This window comes from Catharus ustulatus, chromosome 3 (assembly GCF_009819885.2).
Source record: "Catharus ustulatus isolate bCatUst1 chromosome 3, bCatUst1.pri.v2, whole genome shotgun sequence".
NCBI lineage: Eukaryota > Metazoa > Chordata > Aves > Passeriformes > Turdidae > Catharus > Catharus ustulatus.
The window spans coordinates 114936517-114951760 of record NC_046223.1 but is presented as its reverse complement, the minus strand read 5'-3'; the positions used below and the strand labels follow the sequence as shown (position 1 = coordinate 114951760).

General features: G+C 40.1%; 1 protein-coding gene across 1 annotated transcript; it reads left to right on the top strand.

Annotated features, from left to right (window-relative positions):
- The first annotated feature begins 1349 nt into the window (after positions 1-1349).
- RHAG (Rh associated glycoprotein) lies at positions 1350-14813 on the top strand. Its single transcript, XM_033053710.1, has 10 exons — positions 1350-1544; positions 6094-6277; positions 7823-7973; positions 8167-8314; positions 9047-9204; positions 10032-10169; positions 10391-10512; positions 11259-11344; positions 12158-12231; positions 12891-14813. The coding sequence occupies exons 1-10, from the start codon at positions 1412-1414 to the stop codon at positions 12963-12965; spliced, it is 1269 nt and encodes a 422-aa protein (XP_032909601.1). The 5' UTR covers positions 1350-1411; the 3' UTR covers positions 12966-14813.
- Positions 14814-15244: the final 431 nt, after the last annotated feature.

Here is a 15244-nt window from a genome sequence, read left to right as displayed (position 1 = left end):
TTTTCTCTAAATATTTTAGTTTCCCTTCCAAATGCACAGCCTCGTTTTCAGGGAGAAAAAGGTGTGATAATTTTAAACTTAGTTTGGATAATGTAGGTATATGAAAGGTAAAACTCTACCTTTGTATCAGAGAATTGTTAACTGGACTTAGGAACTGAGAAAAGGTCATGGCACTGCCCTGTACCAGAATAGAAGTACCTTTAAAAAGTAACTGAGTTTTTAAAATAGCATGTGAGCAGTTTTCTCACCAGGACAGCAGCCCAGCTTAGCATCATCTCCCAACATCTCTATATTAAGCTGGTTTTTATACCCAAGGACTGACACAGCATTTTATTGCTGCACCCTGGCACTATTTCTTCATGATCAATTAGTCAACTACTACAATATCATCCTTCTTTTTAATAGACATGATATTTCATTAAATAAAAGCTCCTGATGTACAATTCTGCCGTTTTCTGACTACTGGATTAACAGAGCTGAAATTGCATTAATACAATATTTTTTCCACAAAACTTTGAGGATTCAAGACAAATTTTGACAAGCAATGGGACTCCCAAGAGCAAGAGATCATCTAACACTAAACTAAGTGAAATTTAATTTTCTCCTCCATTTGTGCTAAAGTTTACAAACTAAGCTTTTTAAACCACGTAAGAGATTTGGTCTCTGACCAATTTCCATTGTCTGAGCTAAGGGGAAAGTTAAAAAGAAGCAATCATTCAAAATGAAAAATGGAGCTGTTCTCTTCAAATTCCTCATTTTAGTAATTACAGCTTTCCTTTTTACCAACTATGAATATCCTTTTACATATAAAGAAGTACAATAATTTCCTTTTTAAATTAAGTTTACAATGAGAACTTGTGCTCTGAGAATGAATACTTCACTGTGAAATAAAAAAAAAAATGTCTTCAGGTTGTTGAAAGAGATTCACTTTGCTCATCACAGCCTGTATAAAGAGGTGATTTTCATGTTTATTTTCAATGCAAAATTTGGAAGAAGAGTTACAACTTGAAAGTATCATTGACTGCAGGAAAACACAATTGAGAGCCACTGCTCCTTACTACGTGCAGCAAACCAGGCCCTGTGAGATTTTCTTGAAGGCTATTTCCTTTTTAAAATACATACAGGCAGTGAGAAGTACAACTGAATGGCTGAATGAGCTGGTTTTTATTACAAACTGGAAAAAAAAAAAAAAAAACAAAACACATGCAAGCAGCATTTCACACACAGGAGTACCCTGGGAAATTGAAATCGCTGTATTGACCTGGAGTTTTTCCCTCCCATAGTGGGTGTGACGGTGTGTTCACGTCTCTTTTTTTCTTTTTTGCTATATCACCCAGATCCACAGAATGAGTTTGCTCCTCTGAGGGCAAACACCCATTATCAAGCTCTCACAGCCACCTGCTCTCCAGCAATGCCTCCAGACTTGGACACCAACATGAGGTTCAAGTTCTCGATCCTGGCGCTTTTTCTGGAAGTGGCTGTCATTGTTTTGTATGGGATATTTGTGGAATATGACAGAAATTCTGCTACAGCATTATACCCACGTAAGTATTTCTGTCTATGACTTATAGAAGCTGAAATTTCTTTAAATCTATCCTAAGTAAGATTTCTGAATAATTTATGAGACCTACTGATAAAGAAAAGAAAAGAAAGTTGTGTTTGGGGATAAACACGTTTTTCTGAAGTGTGAAAGCAGCAGGCTTCAAAAACAAATCCAAATTGAGCACATATAAAATTCTGCAAGTACCTCACTGCTGAGAAGTTTATTGTTCTGGGAAATGGTTCTGGTGTTTGCACAGCAGGTTAGGACTTGGAAAACTGTGTGTTACTTTGAAAGATTTCAGCATTTTCCAGACACAAATGGGGGGTGTTTCTTGCCAGACCTTCTATCCTGATTACTGTATTTAATAATTAAAATGAATAGAATGTTTCATTACTACCATGCAAATTTGGAAAAGGTGTCTTGTGGGAATGTGGAAATTGAGCTGCATCTGCATCATTGTTATAAAATGTTTGTGAAAGCTGGACTCCAAAAAGGGCCAGTTTTGGTGACAAGGTGGATAACACCCTGCTATCTTCCAAAGCAGTGGCTCCATTAGGTAGGAGTGGTAGCCTGAAAATGTTTCTGTTGATTTGTTGCTCTGCAAATACTTGGTGAAGATCAGGAAAAGCTCTTGGCCTGAGAAGTAGTTACTCACTTGTCTCACCCTCTCCTCCTCATGCAAAGATTAGGCTATTGTGAAAATAAATTGAAAACAAAATTTGCAGAGCTGCAAACTGTGTTTTCCTGGCAGTATTGAAGGTTTGTTGTTCAGTTTTTTGGCTCTGAGGTCTCCATGACTTGCAAGGCAGCCCTGATTGCAATGTGCTTGGTGAGGATGCTGGAGTACAGAACTCCCGGCCTGCAGGTAGCACCTGTGTAATTTTGGATGTATCCCTCTTTTTCTCTCATTCTAACTCTTCTTTCCATGGCTGTTACAGGGCAATGTGATCTCAGGTTGGAGTGATCTTGTGTTGTGTATTCTCATTGTCTGGGTCAGAGAACTGCAGCTGAGAGCTTTATTCAGCTCCAGGTGCAAGTCAGCTGATGGACCTCAGGGGTTAATTACTCACATTTAGGTTAGCTCCAGTGAGATGTGGCAGAATCCCTGAGCTGTGGCAATTTGGGCTGTGCCAGAGCCCCCTCTCTGTGACACAGCTTGGCCATGTAAACGATGTTCATAGAGCCAAAGGAAGAGACCTTGGGTTTGGGTGGGAAGGGACCTTAAAGATCAATTTGTTCCAACCCTCTGCCATGGGCAGGGACACCTTCCACTGTCCCAGGTTGTTCCCTGCCCCATCCAGCCTGGGCTTGGACACTTCCAGGGATCCAGGGACAGCCACAGCTTCTCTGGGCACCCTGTGCCAGGGTCTCACCACCCTCACAGGGAAGAATTTCTTCCTGATATCCAATATGAAATCTCTCCTCCTTTAATTTAAAACTGTTCCCTCTTGTCCTGTCATTATCTGCCCATTTAAGAAGTCACTCTCTCACTTTTTTACAGCCCACTTTAAGTACTAGAAGATGCTTTAAGGTCTCCCAGAGCCTTTTCCTCTCTTGTGCTGAGCAAGCACAGCTCTCTTAGCTGGTGCTATATTAAACTATCCCAATTTATGGAAGTATCCAAGTTCCCAAATTAGGTGGCCTTATCTAGAAAGTGTACTGGGAATTACTCCTGGTCCACTGTCACCCAGGAGATGATTGTTGGCCTAGGCAAAATGATGCCAAAACCCACATGAGTAATTTGACAGCACAGGTAATTGTACTGACACTACAGTACAGGTCTTTAAATGTAACCTACCCAGTTAGAGATCACCTTTGCTTATTTTTTCATTAATCTCAGTGTCTAAAACATGGGAGGAATTTCCTGCTGCCCCCTCCACGCCTCCCTGCACAGGCAGTGTTATTCCTGAACACTTGTCCCTTGGCTGCCCCCACTCCTGACCTCTGAGCATCCTTCTGGAACGGTTTGGGCTCATGCAAACTGGTCCCTTGACCTCCTGCCAGGCATGGCTCTAGGCATGGCATGGATAAGGGGCTGCTTTTAAGGTGGGAACAGTGTTTTAGGAGAGAAGAACACACATTTCTCTTGGCCAGGCTGTTCAGGTTACCAGTAGACACAAGCAAACTCCACCGATGCCATGTTGAATTTTTAGGTGCTGATCTCACAGAGGTAATTCCCAATAAGGAATGGGAATAAAAGTAGATTTTCACAATATATTTTCACTTTTAGGACCCCTTACTCTCAAATTTATCTGTACAAAGTGCAAACAAAAGTACAGTTTGCCTGAGGACTTGGCAGAAATTTAATGCTATGGTTGTATAGGTGTATTAGGAAATATCTTGAGCCAGGATTTCCCTTTAGCCCCTAAAATGATGGGTTTAAACTGCTTCCCACGCTATGCCTTAGGATGTTATCCCATCTATACCTCAGAGATTGAGTTCTTTCATCCAGGAGGTCATTTATATTCTCAGGACTGCAGTGCAAATCCTGATTTTGTATGCCTTAGACACCTCAACACCATGATTTCAAGCTGTTTCAGTAGTTTTGGACAGAAGAAAAATGAAAATAATAGTGGAGGATCAGCACAGCTTTGCAGTCAGGTAAGGAGGGCTAAGCTGGGATCATTCCCAAAGTGTAGCTTTGCATTAAATCTGTTTCTGGTGGATACAAGTAGGAGGCATGGCAAAATTGGATGGACAATTCCAGGTGTGTTGTGCCACTGGAACGGGAGAACAAGGGGTGTGGTGCTTCTCAGAGCACTACAAGAGGATTTCTTTCGTGTTGGCATCCTCTACACATTGTCCTGTGAGCATTCATGACTCATGGCTTAGGAGAAATTTTGCATCCCTCTTGTTCAGGGTTCTGTGGTTTACAACTTTAGGCCAGGCAAGATCAGTTTTAGAGTTTGTCACAAGCATCTTTGTGTTGAGACTGACCACCTTGCAGTGGAGTTATTTTGCTGGGTTTGGCCAGCCTTGCAGAATTCTGTGTAGTGGCTTTGTTCAGGATCAGCTGAAGTGTTTTTCCCAATCTTTATTTTCCTCTCACAGAAGTGCTCTGCTTTGTCAAACACAAATAGGTACTGAAACAGTTCAGCTCAAATCATGCTGTTTTCTTCATCATTTAAAGTCACTTCAGATCTACTCTTCTTTAAAATTGTGCATAAGGGATAGTTAAAGTCCAAGATATGGGCTAAAGAAGAAGGTATTTGTTCTCAACACTTGTGAATTAACTTTTAACGAGGACTTTAAACCATTTGTGTGACTAAGTCCTGACAGCTTTAAAATGTCCATCCTGAAGAGGAAGCAAAAGGGTTGGAGGTGTTTGTGAGCCCACCTGCATTTCTACAGAATCACAGAATGCCCTGGGCTGGAAGGGACCTTAAAATTTATCATCCAGTCCCAAGCCAACCAACGATGCTGTGTCTTAAATGCAAAGGAAAAGCTCTCGCTGCTTATTTCAGTGCTGGGCAGGGCAGGAATATGACACTGCAGATGTAACAGAGTTTATTGGGAATATTCCCCAGTTAATTCTTATACTCCTGGGCCCTCTTTTGGCCAAGCCTGGTAATGCAAAACTGAGGGATGCTGCAGGTAATGGGAATTGCAGCTTCAAGCCAAATGTCACAACTCACCAGCTCAAGTTGCTCATGCTTATTGGCATGCAAGAGCAATGAAATAAAATTATTAAAAACGGAGTTTTTTACTAACAGTAAGTGAAACAGTAAAATAAGACAAAAATTTGCAATTACAGGAGTCAAATCTGTCTGGTTTCAGCATCAATTAAATCACATAATGCTTAAAAGTAAAAAAAAAAAAAAAATAATTAAAATATAAAGTATCCATGTTGTTGTAATAGAGTCAATTTGCATTAAAAGGGAAAAATTTAAAGTAATAACTTTAAAAAGTAGAAAAATAACTAACCATATTTTTAAAAATTCATATTCCAAAAAACCCTTCAATGAAGATTAATTGTATGCTGATTAACTCTATTAATTTTTTAAATTTAAAGTGTTAATTTATTTTTAAATTTAAATTAAAATTTAATTTTAATCTTAAATGTTGCCTTAAAATTAATTTTTCTTTTATCCATGTAAAAAGTTCAATGTCTTGGACAGTAATTTTTAGGGATCCCAAGCATTCCTTTGCACTGGACACCTAGCAGACAGCCAAACAAGTCCCATGTACAGTTTTGGAGTTAGTCAGGACACACTGGCTCTGAACACCTTTACTGGAAGGGGAACATAACTCTTCTGTAAGGACATGAAGCTGTGGTGATATTCCAGGTAGCTTCACAAAGAGAGGACAGTGCCAGACACAAGCAAATTTGCAAGTACAGAAACCCAGTGGCTTTCCATAATGAAAGAGGAATCAACACAATCAATAATTAGGTGTGGCATTTTCCAAACATTCTGTTTTCAGCTGGTAGAGTGCTCATGAAGAATGGATCACATGCATGCCTGGAGTTTGGAATTCTTCTCCACTCCAGCTGCCTGTGTCCCTTGCTTTTCACACTTCACAGTCTCTACACAGACCTGTTTTCCCTTCAGACTTTCAGGATGTCCATGTGATGATTTTTGTTGGATTTGGTTTCCTGATGACCTTTCTGAAGAAATATGGATTCAGCAGTGTTGGTTTCAACATGCTCATTGCTGCCTTCGGTCTCCAGTGGGGAATTCTGATGCAAGGATTTTGGCACATGAAAGGAGGGAAAATTCACGTTAGCATCAACAGGTATATGTGAATTTACAAAAATTGATATTTCTATCCCTGAAGGTATCAGGAGAAGCCATAAACCACAACATTTATGGGGTCAGACCTTACCTGGATTTCATTAAGCCTTGCTGTCCACCTCTCCACATCCTTCTGCCCTTCACCATTGAGGGGGCCACTGGAAACCAAAGTTTGTGAAGAAATGTGAGGTGCTACATTATGTGTGGGAGGTGTGGGTCCTGTGGATAGATTGTTTTAATTCTCTGAGGCTTTGGGAAGATCTCCAGCAGTAGCACAGCACATCCTGCATCCAGCAGGCATGGAAGGATCTGTCTTTCCATGACCCAGGGGGTCACAGAAGAAAGGCTGGAGCAGCCAGCCTGTGCACTCATGGGGTTTTCTCTTACTTCTCAAGGAATGATTTTCATGAGCATCACACTCCAGCAGGGTCTGAACACTGATCACAGAATAAGAGACCTCCTGGGCAAGGTCTCCCAGCACATTTAATGCCCCTCCTTTTCACCTGTCCTGCCTCCACCAAGGTCTCAAAGTGTTTTCCACATCTGCAGTTCTGTTTTCTGAGACAACTTGTAAGCAATTTTGAAATGAACAGCATCCAAACATTACTGAGGGGAAAGCAGGAATGACACAAGCAGCTCCCTGATGCTTGCAGGAAGGCATTTTAGAGGAACCCACAGGTTAGTGCCCCTCTGTGCTCTAAGGTTTGGATCAATTTCTGGTTTATTTATTTGCCAATCCCCAAAACACATTTACACTGGTTCTGCCTGACAGCTCATGCAAAGATGATGCACAGAGACAGACAGGTGGGCAAGGCTTCCAGGATTCTATAAACCATCTGACCAAAGACCTCACTGGCATCTCTGAAGCCTCCGTGGCACTCAGGGCTGGAAATTGTGGGGCTGGAGCGTGGCCAGGGAAGGGAACGGAGCTGGGGAAGGGTCTGGAGCACAGGTGTGATGAGGAGAGGCTGAGGGAGCTGGGAAAGGGGCTCAGCCTGGAGAAAAGGAGGCTCAGGCAGGTCAGGACAGAAATGATGGTCAGGCACTGGAACAGATTGCCCAGGGAAGCTGTGGAGTCACCATCCCTGGAAGTGTTTTAAAAAAATCTGCAGATGTGGCACTGAGGGACGTGGTTCAGTGTTGACTTGGCAGTGCTAGGGTAAAAGGTTGGACTCAATGTCTCAGAGACTTTTTTCCAACCTAAATAATTCTGTGAGTTCCATGACCTCCTTGCACATCCCAATATATTTCTCATCTGCCTTTTCATCATAATTTGAACCAGCTAAACACATATATGGTATAGGAGGAAACCTTCTACACTTACTCTTCACTAGCTGGTAAGATCCTTACAAGATCCATCTGGAAAGGTTGGATTAATTTTTATTCACAAAGATGAGCTTGATAATTTTGTATCTAAAGAGTTAAAGCTCTATAATTTTAATCATATCATTTTAATGGCATGTTGGATATTACAGCTTTTTAACTAATTTTCTTCCTTTTTTTCCCCTGTGTTTTGGGGTATTATTTTTCTTTTTCTTAACTTCAGCATGATAAATGCAGACTTCAGCACAGCAACTGCTTTGATTTCATTTGGAGCACTCCTGGGGAAAACAAGTCCCATTCAGATGCTGATCCTGACTCTTCTGGAGATCACCATCTTTGCATGCAATGAACATCTAGTAACCGAAGTATTAAAGGTACAACTATTTAGCAATCACTGATGCTTTTTATAACAAATGCTTTCACTTTGTAATACTTCCAGTTTGCTTATGCTAGGCTCTGGTTTCCACCACAGATTTAAACAATTAAGTCCTCCAGGCTTCTCCTACATCAGGCCCTTGTCTTTATGCTGTATAAAACCTGTGGCATTATTTTGGGTCCCTATTACAGGCCACAGATATTGGAGCTTCGATGACTATCCACGCTTTTGGAGCTTATTTTGGTTTGGCTGCAGCTTTTGTCCTGTACCGCCCTGGTCTGACAAAAAAACATGAAAATGATGAATCCACCTATCACTCAGACATGTTTGCCATGATTGGTAAGTGAAGTAATATCAAGAGCTGATGAGCTGTTCATCCCTCTTCCATCTCCATTTTTTTCTGATTACCTATTATTACGCTACATTTATTTTCCTAAGTACACTTCTGGAGGAAATTGCTTTTAGTCTCATGTATGCACTGTACTTTTAGATGGCACATGTTTTTTACAGTTTTCCTTGCTCCAAGGATGGAAAGATCAAATTAAATATGTGTTTTCACTGTGCATTAATGGTGACTTCCTTTCTGTTAAGTCTTGTGCTTTTCAGCAGTATTTCCAAATCAATTTGTGTAATTAAAGGATTGAGTTGTGCCTGTCATGTAATGAATGTCAGAAACCACGTAGCTATCTGTCCATGAGAACTGTTCATATTCATATTCAATTCCCCAGCTAAAACTTCCAGTTGTATTGATAGATGATAAAGGATTTGCATGTGAATTGTGTTGCCTGTGCCTCCTGTTCTGGCTGGGGTTTCACAGTGGTGTGAGCTCCAACAGTGAGTGGGGAATGATTAGGGGTCATTAAAGCCTTCCAGTAAGATTTCACAAAAGACCAGGTGTCAAAATCCCAGCTACCAGTGTCAAAAGGTTCTGCATATTCTATTATTTCTTCCAGAATTTTGTCTATTCTTTTTTTCTCATTAATCATCTTCCTCATTTCTTGTAGCTCACTCTGTTGTATTGGCCCTTGTGACTAAATAGATTTTGCTTTGTTTTGACTTCTGTTCGTGCAGGTACCCTGTTCCTTTGGCTTTTTTGGCCCAGTTTTAACTCTGCCATTGCAGAAGAACAGGGCACAGCCATTATCAACACTTACTTCGCCTTGGCTGCCTGTACTGTCACAACATTCGCCCTCTCCAGCCTGGTGGATAAAAGAGGCAAATTCAGTATGGTAAGAATCACATCATAACCCTCATTAAATCGAGTCAACCCTCTCTCATAAGGATGAGGAAGCAAATTCCCAGTGTCCATCTATCTTTCCAGGCTATCTGGAGCCTTTCCCCATAGTATGGCCAGAATTAGAGCTATTATGCTTGTAAAACCTGTGAAGTGTGATGAAAGTGGTTGAGGGAGCTGGGGGGGCTCATTCTGGAGAAAAGGAGGCTCAGGAGGATCTTCTCACTCTCTACAACGTCCTGAGGAAGAAAGGTGGAACCAGGTGGAGCCTGGCCTCTTCTTCAAATACCAATTAACAGATGAGAGAAAAAACCTCAAGTTGCACCAGGACAGGTTCAGACTGGGTATTAGGAGAAATTTCTTCACAGAAAGGGTTAGAAAGCAGTGTAGTAGACTGGGAACATGGTGGTGGTACCAGTTTGATGGCTGGATTTATTAATCTCAAGGCCTTAATGATTCTCTGATAATTCTCTCTTGTCCACAGAACCTGCAGGCACTTAGAGGCATCAGTCCAGTGTTCAGCTGGACTTCTGTATCTTATTCCAAAGATGTTCCTACTTGAGTTTCCTTATTACAACAGCCAAAATAGGTCTCTCAAGGAAATTACCCATTCCCTGGAAATCTCAGTGCACAGCAGACAAAACCAAACCAGCTTCCATCCCCTTGTCCCAAAATCCAGCTCTGTTTCCAACCCTCCTTTCCAGCAGCTCGTTATTTGTGTGAGCCCAGCATGTGCAAGAGAGCCTTCAGAGGCACTCAGCCCTAAAACAAACCTCTGCTCCTCATGTGTCACCTCTGCCTTGCCCTGTGTCCCCTCTGCAGGTTCTCATTCAAAATGCCACCCTGGCAGGAGGAGTGGCAGTGGGCACCTGTGCTGACCTGGCAATCCACCCTTTTTCTGCCATGTTCCTCGGGGTCCTTGCTGGAATTGTCTCTGTCCTTGGATTCCAGTTCCTGACTGTAAGTACTGGGACCCAGCTCTTCTCCCATTTTTTATTTCTCTTTGGCTTTCCTGGAGCTCCCTTGGTTTGCTACAAAGGGAAGATAGATACAGCAAACTCCAGGTAATGGGGACTTTTAATAATAATTTGATTCTTTTACTTCTGCTCTTTTGCACATCCATCTAGACATCATGGAAGACTGTAAACTCACTATAAATTTCCTATTTCCCCTCATTTCAGCCTGTGATGGCATCCAAGCTGAGAATTCAAGACACTTGTGGAGTTCATAACTTACATGGCTTACCTGGCATTCTGGGAGGTTTTGCTGGCATCGTAGTAACCGCAATAAAACACGAAACGAGGTGAGTCCTAGAGAGAAGAGAGAAAGTTTTTTTTTTAATTTCTGAAGGTCTGTTATAATTTGCTACCTTATGATTTTTTCGAAATGTGTCATTGATTTGATGTCAAACATTGTAATCTCATTTAATTTGTGTTCTTCTCGATCTTCTATCTTTAACGCAGTTTAAATGCCAAGCTTGTTACAGATTAAAAGCTCAAATACAAATAAATGAGTTAAAACATCATGAAGAAACAGCACACTGAAACCATTAAAAAAAAAAAAAAAAGATGATAAAGATTAAAAAATCTTTATTATGACTACAATTCTGGTATTTTTAAAATTAAAAAAAATTAAAAGGCAAAATGGGTTTTTTCACTCATAAGACTCCAAAAAAATGAAATGCTGGTCTTTTTGCCAACAGGAGTATTCTTAATGGCTTACAGGACATTAATAACCAGCTCAAAGAACTTGTTTTCATCTGTAGCCTAAAACAAAGCTAAATTAAAGTCATTGTACACAGCAGTGGCAGGATTTGTTGGAATCAATGATCTTGGAGATCTTTTGCAGCCATAAAGATTCTAGGATATTTTCCTTTGAGTCACTCTCAATGATCTTGGAGATCTTTTGCAGCCATGAAGATTCTAGGATATTTTCCTATGAGTCACCTTTTCCAGCATGCAGCAAGTACAATGTTGTAAAATTGATCATCAGTCTCAAAGTGTAACAATTTTCTGATATGCAATGATTTGATTTTTCCATCCTTTTCAGGGATGGTCACCTGCTTACTCCTGCCATGCAGGCTGCTGCCCTAGGAAGTACACTTGGAATTGCACTGGTGGGAGGAGCACTCACAGGTCAGTGGGAGGCTTATAGTGACTAAAAACACATGTGGATTTAGAGGTTTCTCCGTGGAGAACTCAAATGTATCAACAATTTTGTGTGAATAATACAGAATTGAAATAACGGGTCCCGGTGCCAGAAACTCAAACATGGAAAAGCAGTTTTCCAATGGTTTTGTCTTCAAATGAAGTTTAGGTTGGTCAGGAAGGATTTCTTCACTGCAAGGGTGGTCAGGGATTGGAAGGGGCTTCCCTGGGAGGTGATGGAGCCCAAATCCCTGGAGGTGGCCAAGGAGTGACTGGATGTGGCACTCAGGGCTCTGGTCTGGCTGATTGGACCTGATGACTTGGAGGTTTTTCCCAACCTAAATTTCTATGATTCTTTAATCTATATACTGAGTACATGCTCCAAAGACACTGAGTTTTATATCTGTAGGAATAATTAGGTGTTGTTCCAAAGGAATTCTCTCTAGATTCAGACCCTTCAAATTCTGAGCAGTAATAGTTTGAGATCAGGACATACTCAATGAGGCATCACCCATTTCCATGTGTTTGTGAATACTTCCAAACAAACAACAAAAATCAAGCTGAAATACAAAATTTTGGTCTGAAATCTGTCAATTAAAAACAAGCAATTATTTATGCTCTTATTAATGCATGGAGAAATTTGCATCTCTCAGAATAATCACCTGATGTCCCAGGATGGTTGGCATTTCTGTAGATGAGGAAATCAGTCAGAAACTTAGCTGGCTGCCTGGGGCACATCTGAGGGACATTTATTTGGTCATTTCTTCATTTTTTAAACCTCTGATGCTGGTTTTCATGCAGGTGCTATTCTAAAGCTGCCCTTCTTGGGACAAGTATCTGACCAGAACTGCTTTGATGACTCTGCTTATTGGGAGGTAAGACACAACCTCTTATTTTCATTATGTTGGGGGATGAAGCCACTGCAGCCCCACTCTCCTGGGCTTTGCACACACGAGTCAGAAAGGCTGCCTCTTCAAAATCAAAAATGCTGATCTGCCTCAGGCTGTGAATTTATCAAGGCCACTTTCAGGATCATTTTCGGACTTCTTAGGTAATCATGCCTTTTTAATTGGACTCACATTGAACAAAAAGGAGAAAGAGACAACAAACTGATGTCACAGTGGAGGCCCTTATGTCTCTCTTACATGCTCACTGTATTAAATATCCTCTTCCTTATCAGAGACTAATAACATATTCTTAGTTCAGGTGAACTTTATCCTTTATGCCAGGACAAACCTAAAAAGGCAAGGCAAGAAGTAATATATATACTTCCTTGCAAATAAAATGTTAAAGGAAATGAAGTTAAAGGAAATTTTATTAGTATTTTTTTTTGTGAGTTAAACTCCTGCTCTGAAGAAAACCCTGAGCTCATCCCTCAGTACCCAGAATCATGGTCATGTCAGGCTGTGCCAATGTTAATAAACAGACATATAATATATGCAAAGAGAATTACATTCTCAGCACATTCTAGTCTTCTTTTATGGCAAAAGCAAATCTATCTATCCCTAACTGAGCTCTTTGTTTCTCATGGCAGGTTCCAGAGGAGGAGACAATGCCCGAAATTCACTCCAGCCACCATGAGCACAGCAGATTTGAAGCTGCCATGTAGAAAAGTAATTACTCTGCATATTTCCTAATTGCTCTTTTCTGTTTCTAATGCTGAGAAACAATGAAACAACATCTGATTATTGTTCCAACCACACCAGGTTTTTAAGAAAAGGCTGAAGATAGCTATATTTTTGTAAAAGAAAACAAGCTTGATTTTAGATTATTTAGTCATTATGCCAAGCTCAGGTGAATAAATTAGGCCTTCTAATATATTTGATCATCAGAAAAAGGCACCACAAACTGCTCTTTAAAATTATCTATATTTTATAGTTTTTATCACTGACAACAATATAGCTGTTGTAATAAAATTTGGGTTTCAAGATTATTACAGGATAATATATTTAATTGTGAGATTTATGAGTTACATCCTTCAACAGTATAGGGGTAATCAAGAAGAAATGAATTTATTTTTTTTTTATATGGATTTGAACAAACTTTTCACCAGAATATCCCAGCTTAACTTTTTAAGAAAGTGTGTCCTCTTTTCTGATGGAGGAGAAAATGTGCTGTATTTTGAAGTTTGATTATGCCAGGAGGCAAAATGTTGAAATAATTCTTATGGCAAAGCACAGAATACAGTGATGATAAGGCAATATGAGTATAGATTCATTGTGAATATGTTTATTGAAAGGGAAAGAAGTGAAATTGTAAAAAAATCCATAATTTTCATAGATCTATTAATTTATTGTCATAGATTTAGTTAGTTTCAAGGATGTAATAAGGGAACTGAGCAGGAGCTATGAAATGCAAGTGATTGCATAGTAGGTCATGTTCTATTCAATAGTGGATTGTAATATAATAGTAAGTGTAATAATAAGGGGATGTTAGCAGTGTTAATGTCAAGAAATACACCTGAACTAATGCCAGCTCCAGAAAAACGTGAATTGTTTGGAACTGATTGGAAAGAAACTATGTTCAACCTACAGAAGACGTCACAGACTCTGAAGTCACTTTCTCCTAAAAGAAGTGAAAGGAAAAAGAAGAAAACTGAAGCTAAATTAAGGAAATTAACTTAATCAGAGAAGTGATGACAATGGTGCTCAGTTCAGAGACAAAAATTGAGGTGGCTGAAGGAACTCCATGAGGTGCCTTTGTGCATGGGATAATCCATTGAGAGACAATGGATGGGAAGTGGAAATCAAACAGAAGGAACACAGTGCCTCAGTCCATCATTCAGGGAAAGTTACTGCTGATGCCTCTGAATAACAGGCCAAAGTGGGTGAACTTTCACCTTTTTTTTATACTAGGATCTTATTTCAGTCTTGCTTATCAGGCTTAACAGGAAATCTCCTCTCATATTTCCATTTCTAGTGATGTACTTTTCCTTGAAAATCTTTAGAAAGATACTAGGCAGGGCTGTCCCATATGTTATACCCACTGTATACTGCTAGATATGTCAGATTTCTATCCATTAATAAAAATACCTTTGTTGTACCACACTTTAGTTCAGATAAGCTCTTTTGCAGATGTGCAATGACTGACTCTCCTCTACCTTGTTGGCTGTTAAGACATCCTTTATCCTCTCAAAGCTGTCACACATTCATTTTTGCAAAAACTGGGGAAGCATTTCACGATGTAAATATCACATTTGTAAATATTTTAGAAGCATTTGTGCATAATTTACAAAGTGTTGAAGTACTTGAAAAAGATTCCATCTGTGGACAGCCTGTAAAAATCTTATCTTCATACATGGATTTCTCCCCTCAAATTCCTGCTTGGGAGTTCAGAGGGTCTTTCATTCACCCCTTTCAGAGGGTGAGGTAATTTCACTGGTTTTGAGTGCTGACCACACAGGAATACTGAGCGAGGACACACCACACACTGCCAGTAAACCTTTCAATTATAGAATCCTAAGTTTGAAAATACTTCCAAGACCTCAAGTCAGCCTTGGATGCACTATCATGGCCTGTAAATCACATTGAGAATGCTGTAGCTACTCACTTCTTGAACACTTCAGGGATGGTGACTCCCCTGGGGAGCCTGTTCCAATGTTTAACCACTCTTCCAGTGAAGAATTTTCCTAATCCAACTTAAAACTTCCTGTGATTGATGGCCTCAATAATAACATCTAGGGTTGTTTTATTTTTTTACTCCAAAAGGGAAAAAATGAACTATACAGTTTTGTTCTTCAGTTCTCCTTATAATCTTTCCATAGTAATTCATACCCCCATCCTCTAAGTATTCATTATTGTCCCTGAACTTCTTTTTCAGAAGATTCCTCCCCCAGAGAAATCAGTCCCTTAGATTCCCTCAAAAAACAGAGTAAGAGATGAATCTGTT

Bases quoted from the DNA above. Each gene is read 5' to 3' on its own strand.
- RHAG (XM_033053710.1), top strand. From the start codon at position 1,412: ATGCCTCCAGACTTGGACACCAACATGAGGTTCAAGTTCTCGATCCTG. The intron at 6,278-7,822 runs GTATATGTGAAT...TCTTAACTTCAG, and splicing joins ATTCACGTTAGCATCAACAG to CATGATAAATGCAGACTTCA. The intron at 10,170-10,390 runs GTAAGTACTGGG...CCCTCATTTCAG, and splicing joins TTGGATTCCAGTTCCTGACT to CCTGTGATGGCATCCAAGCT.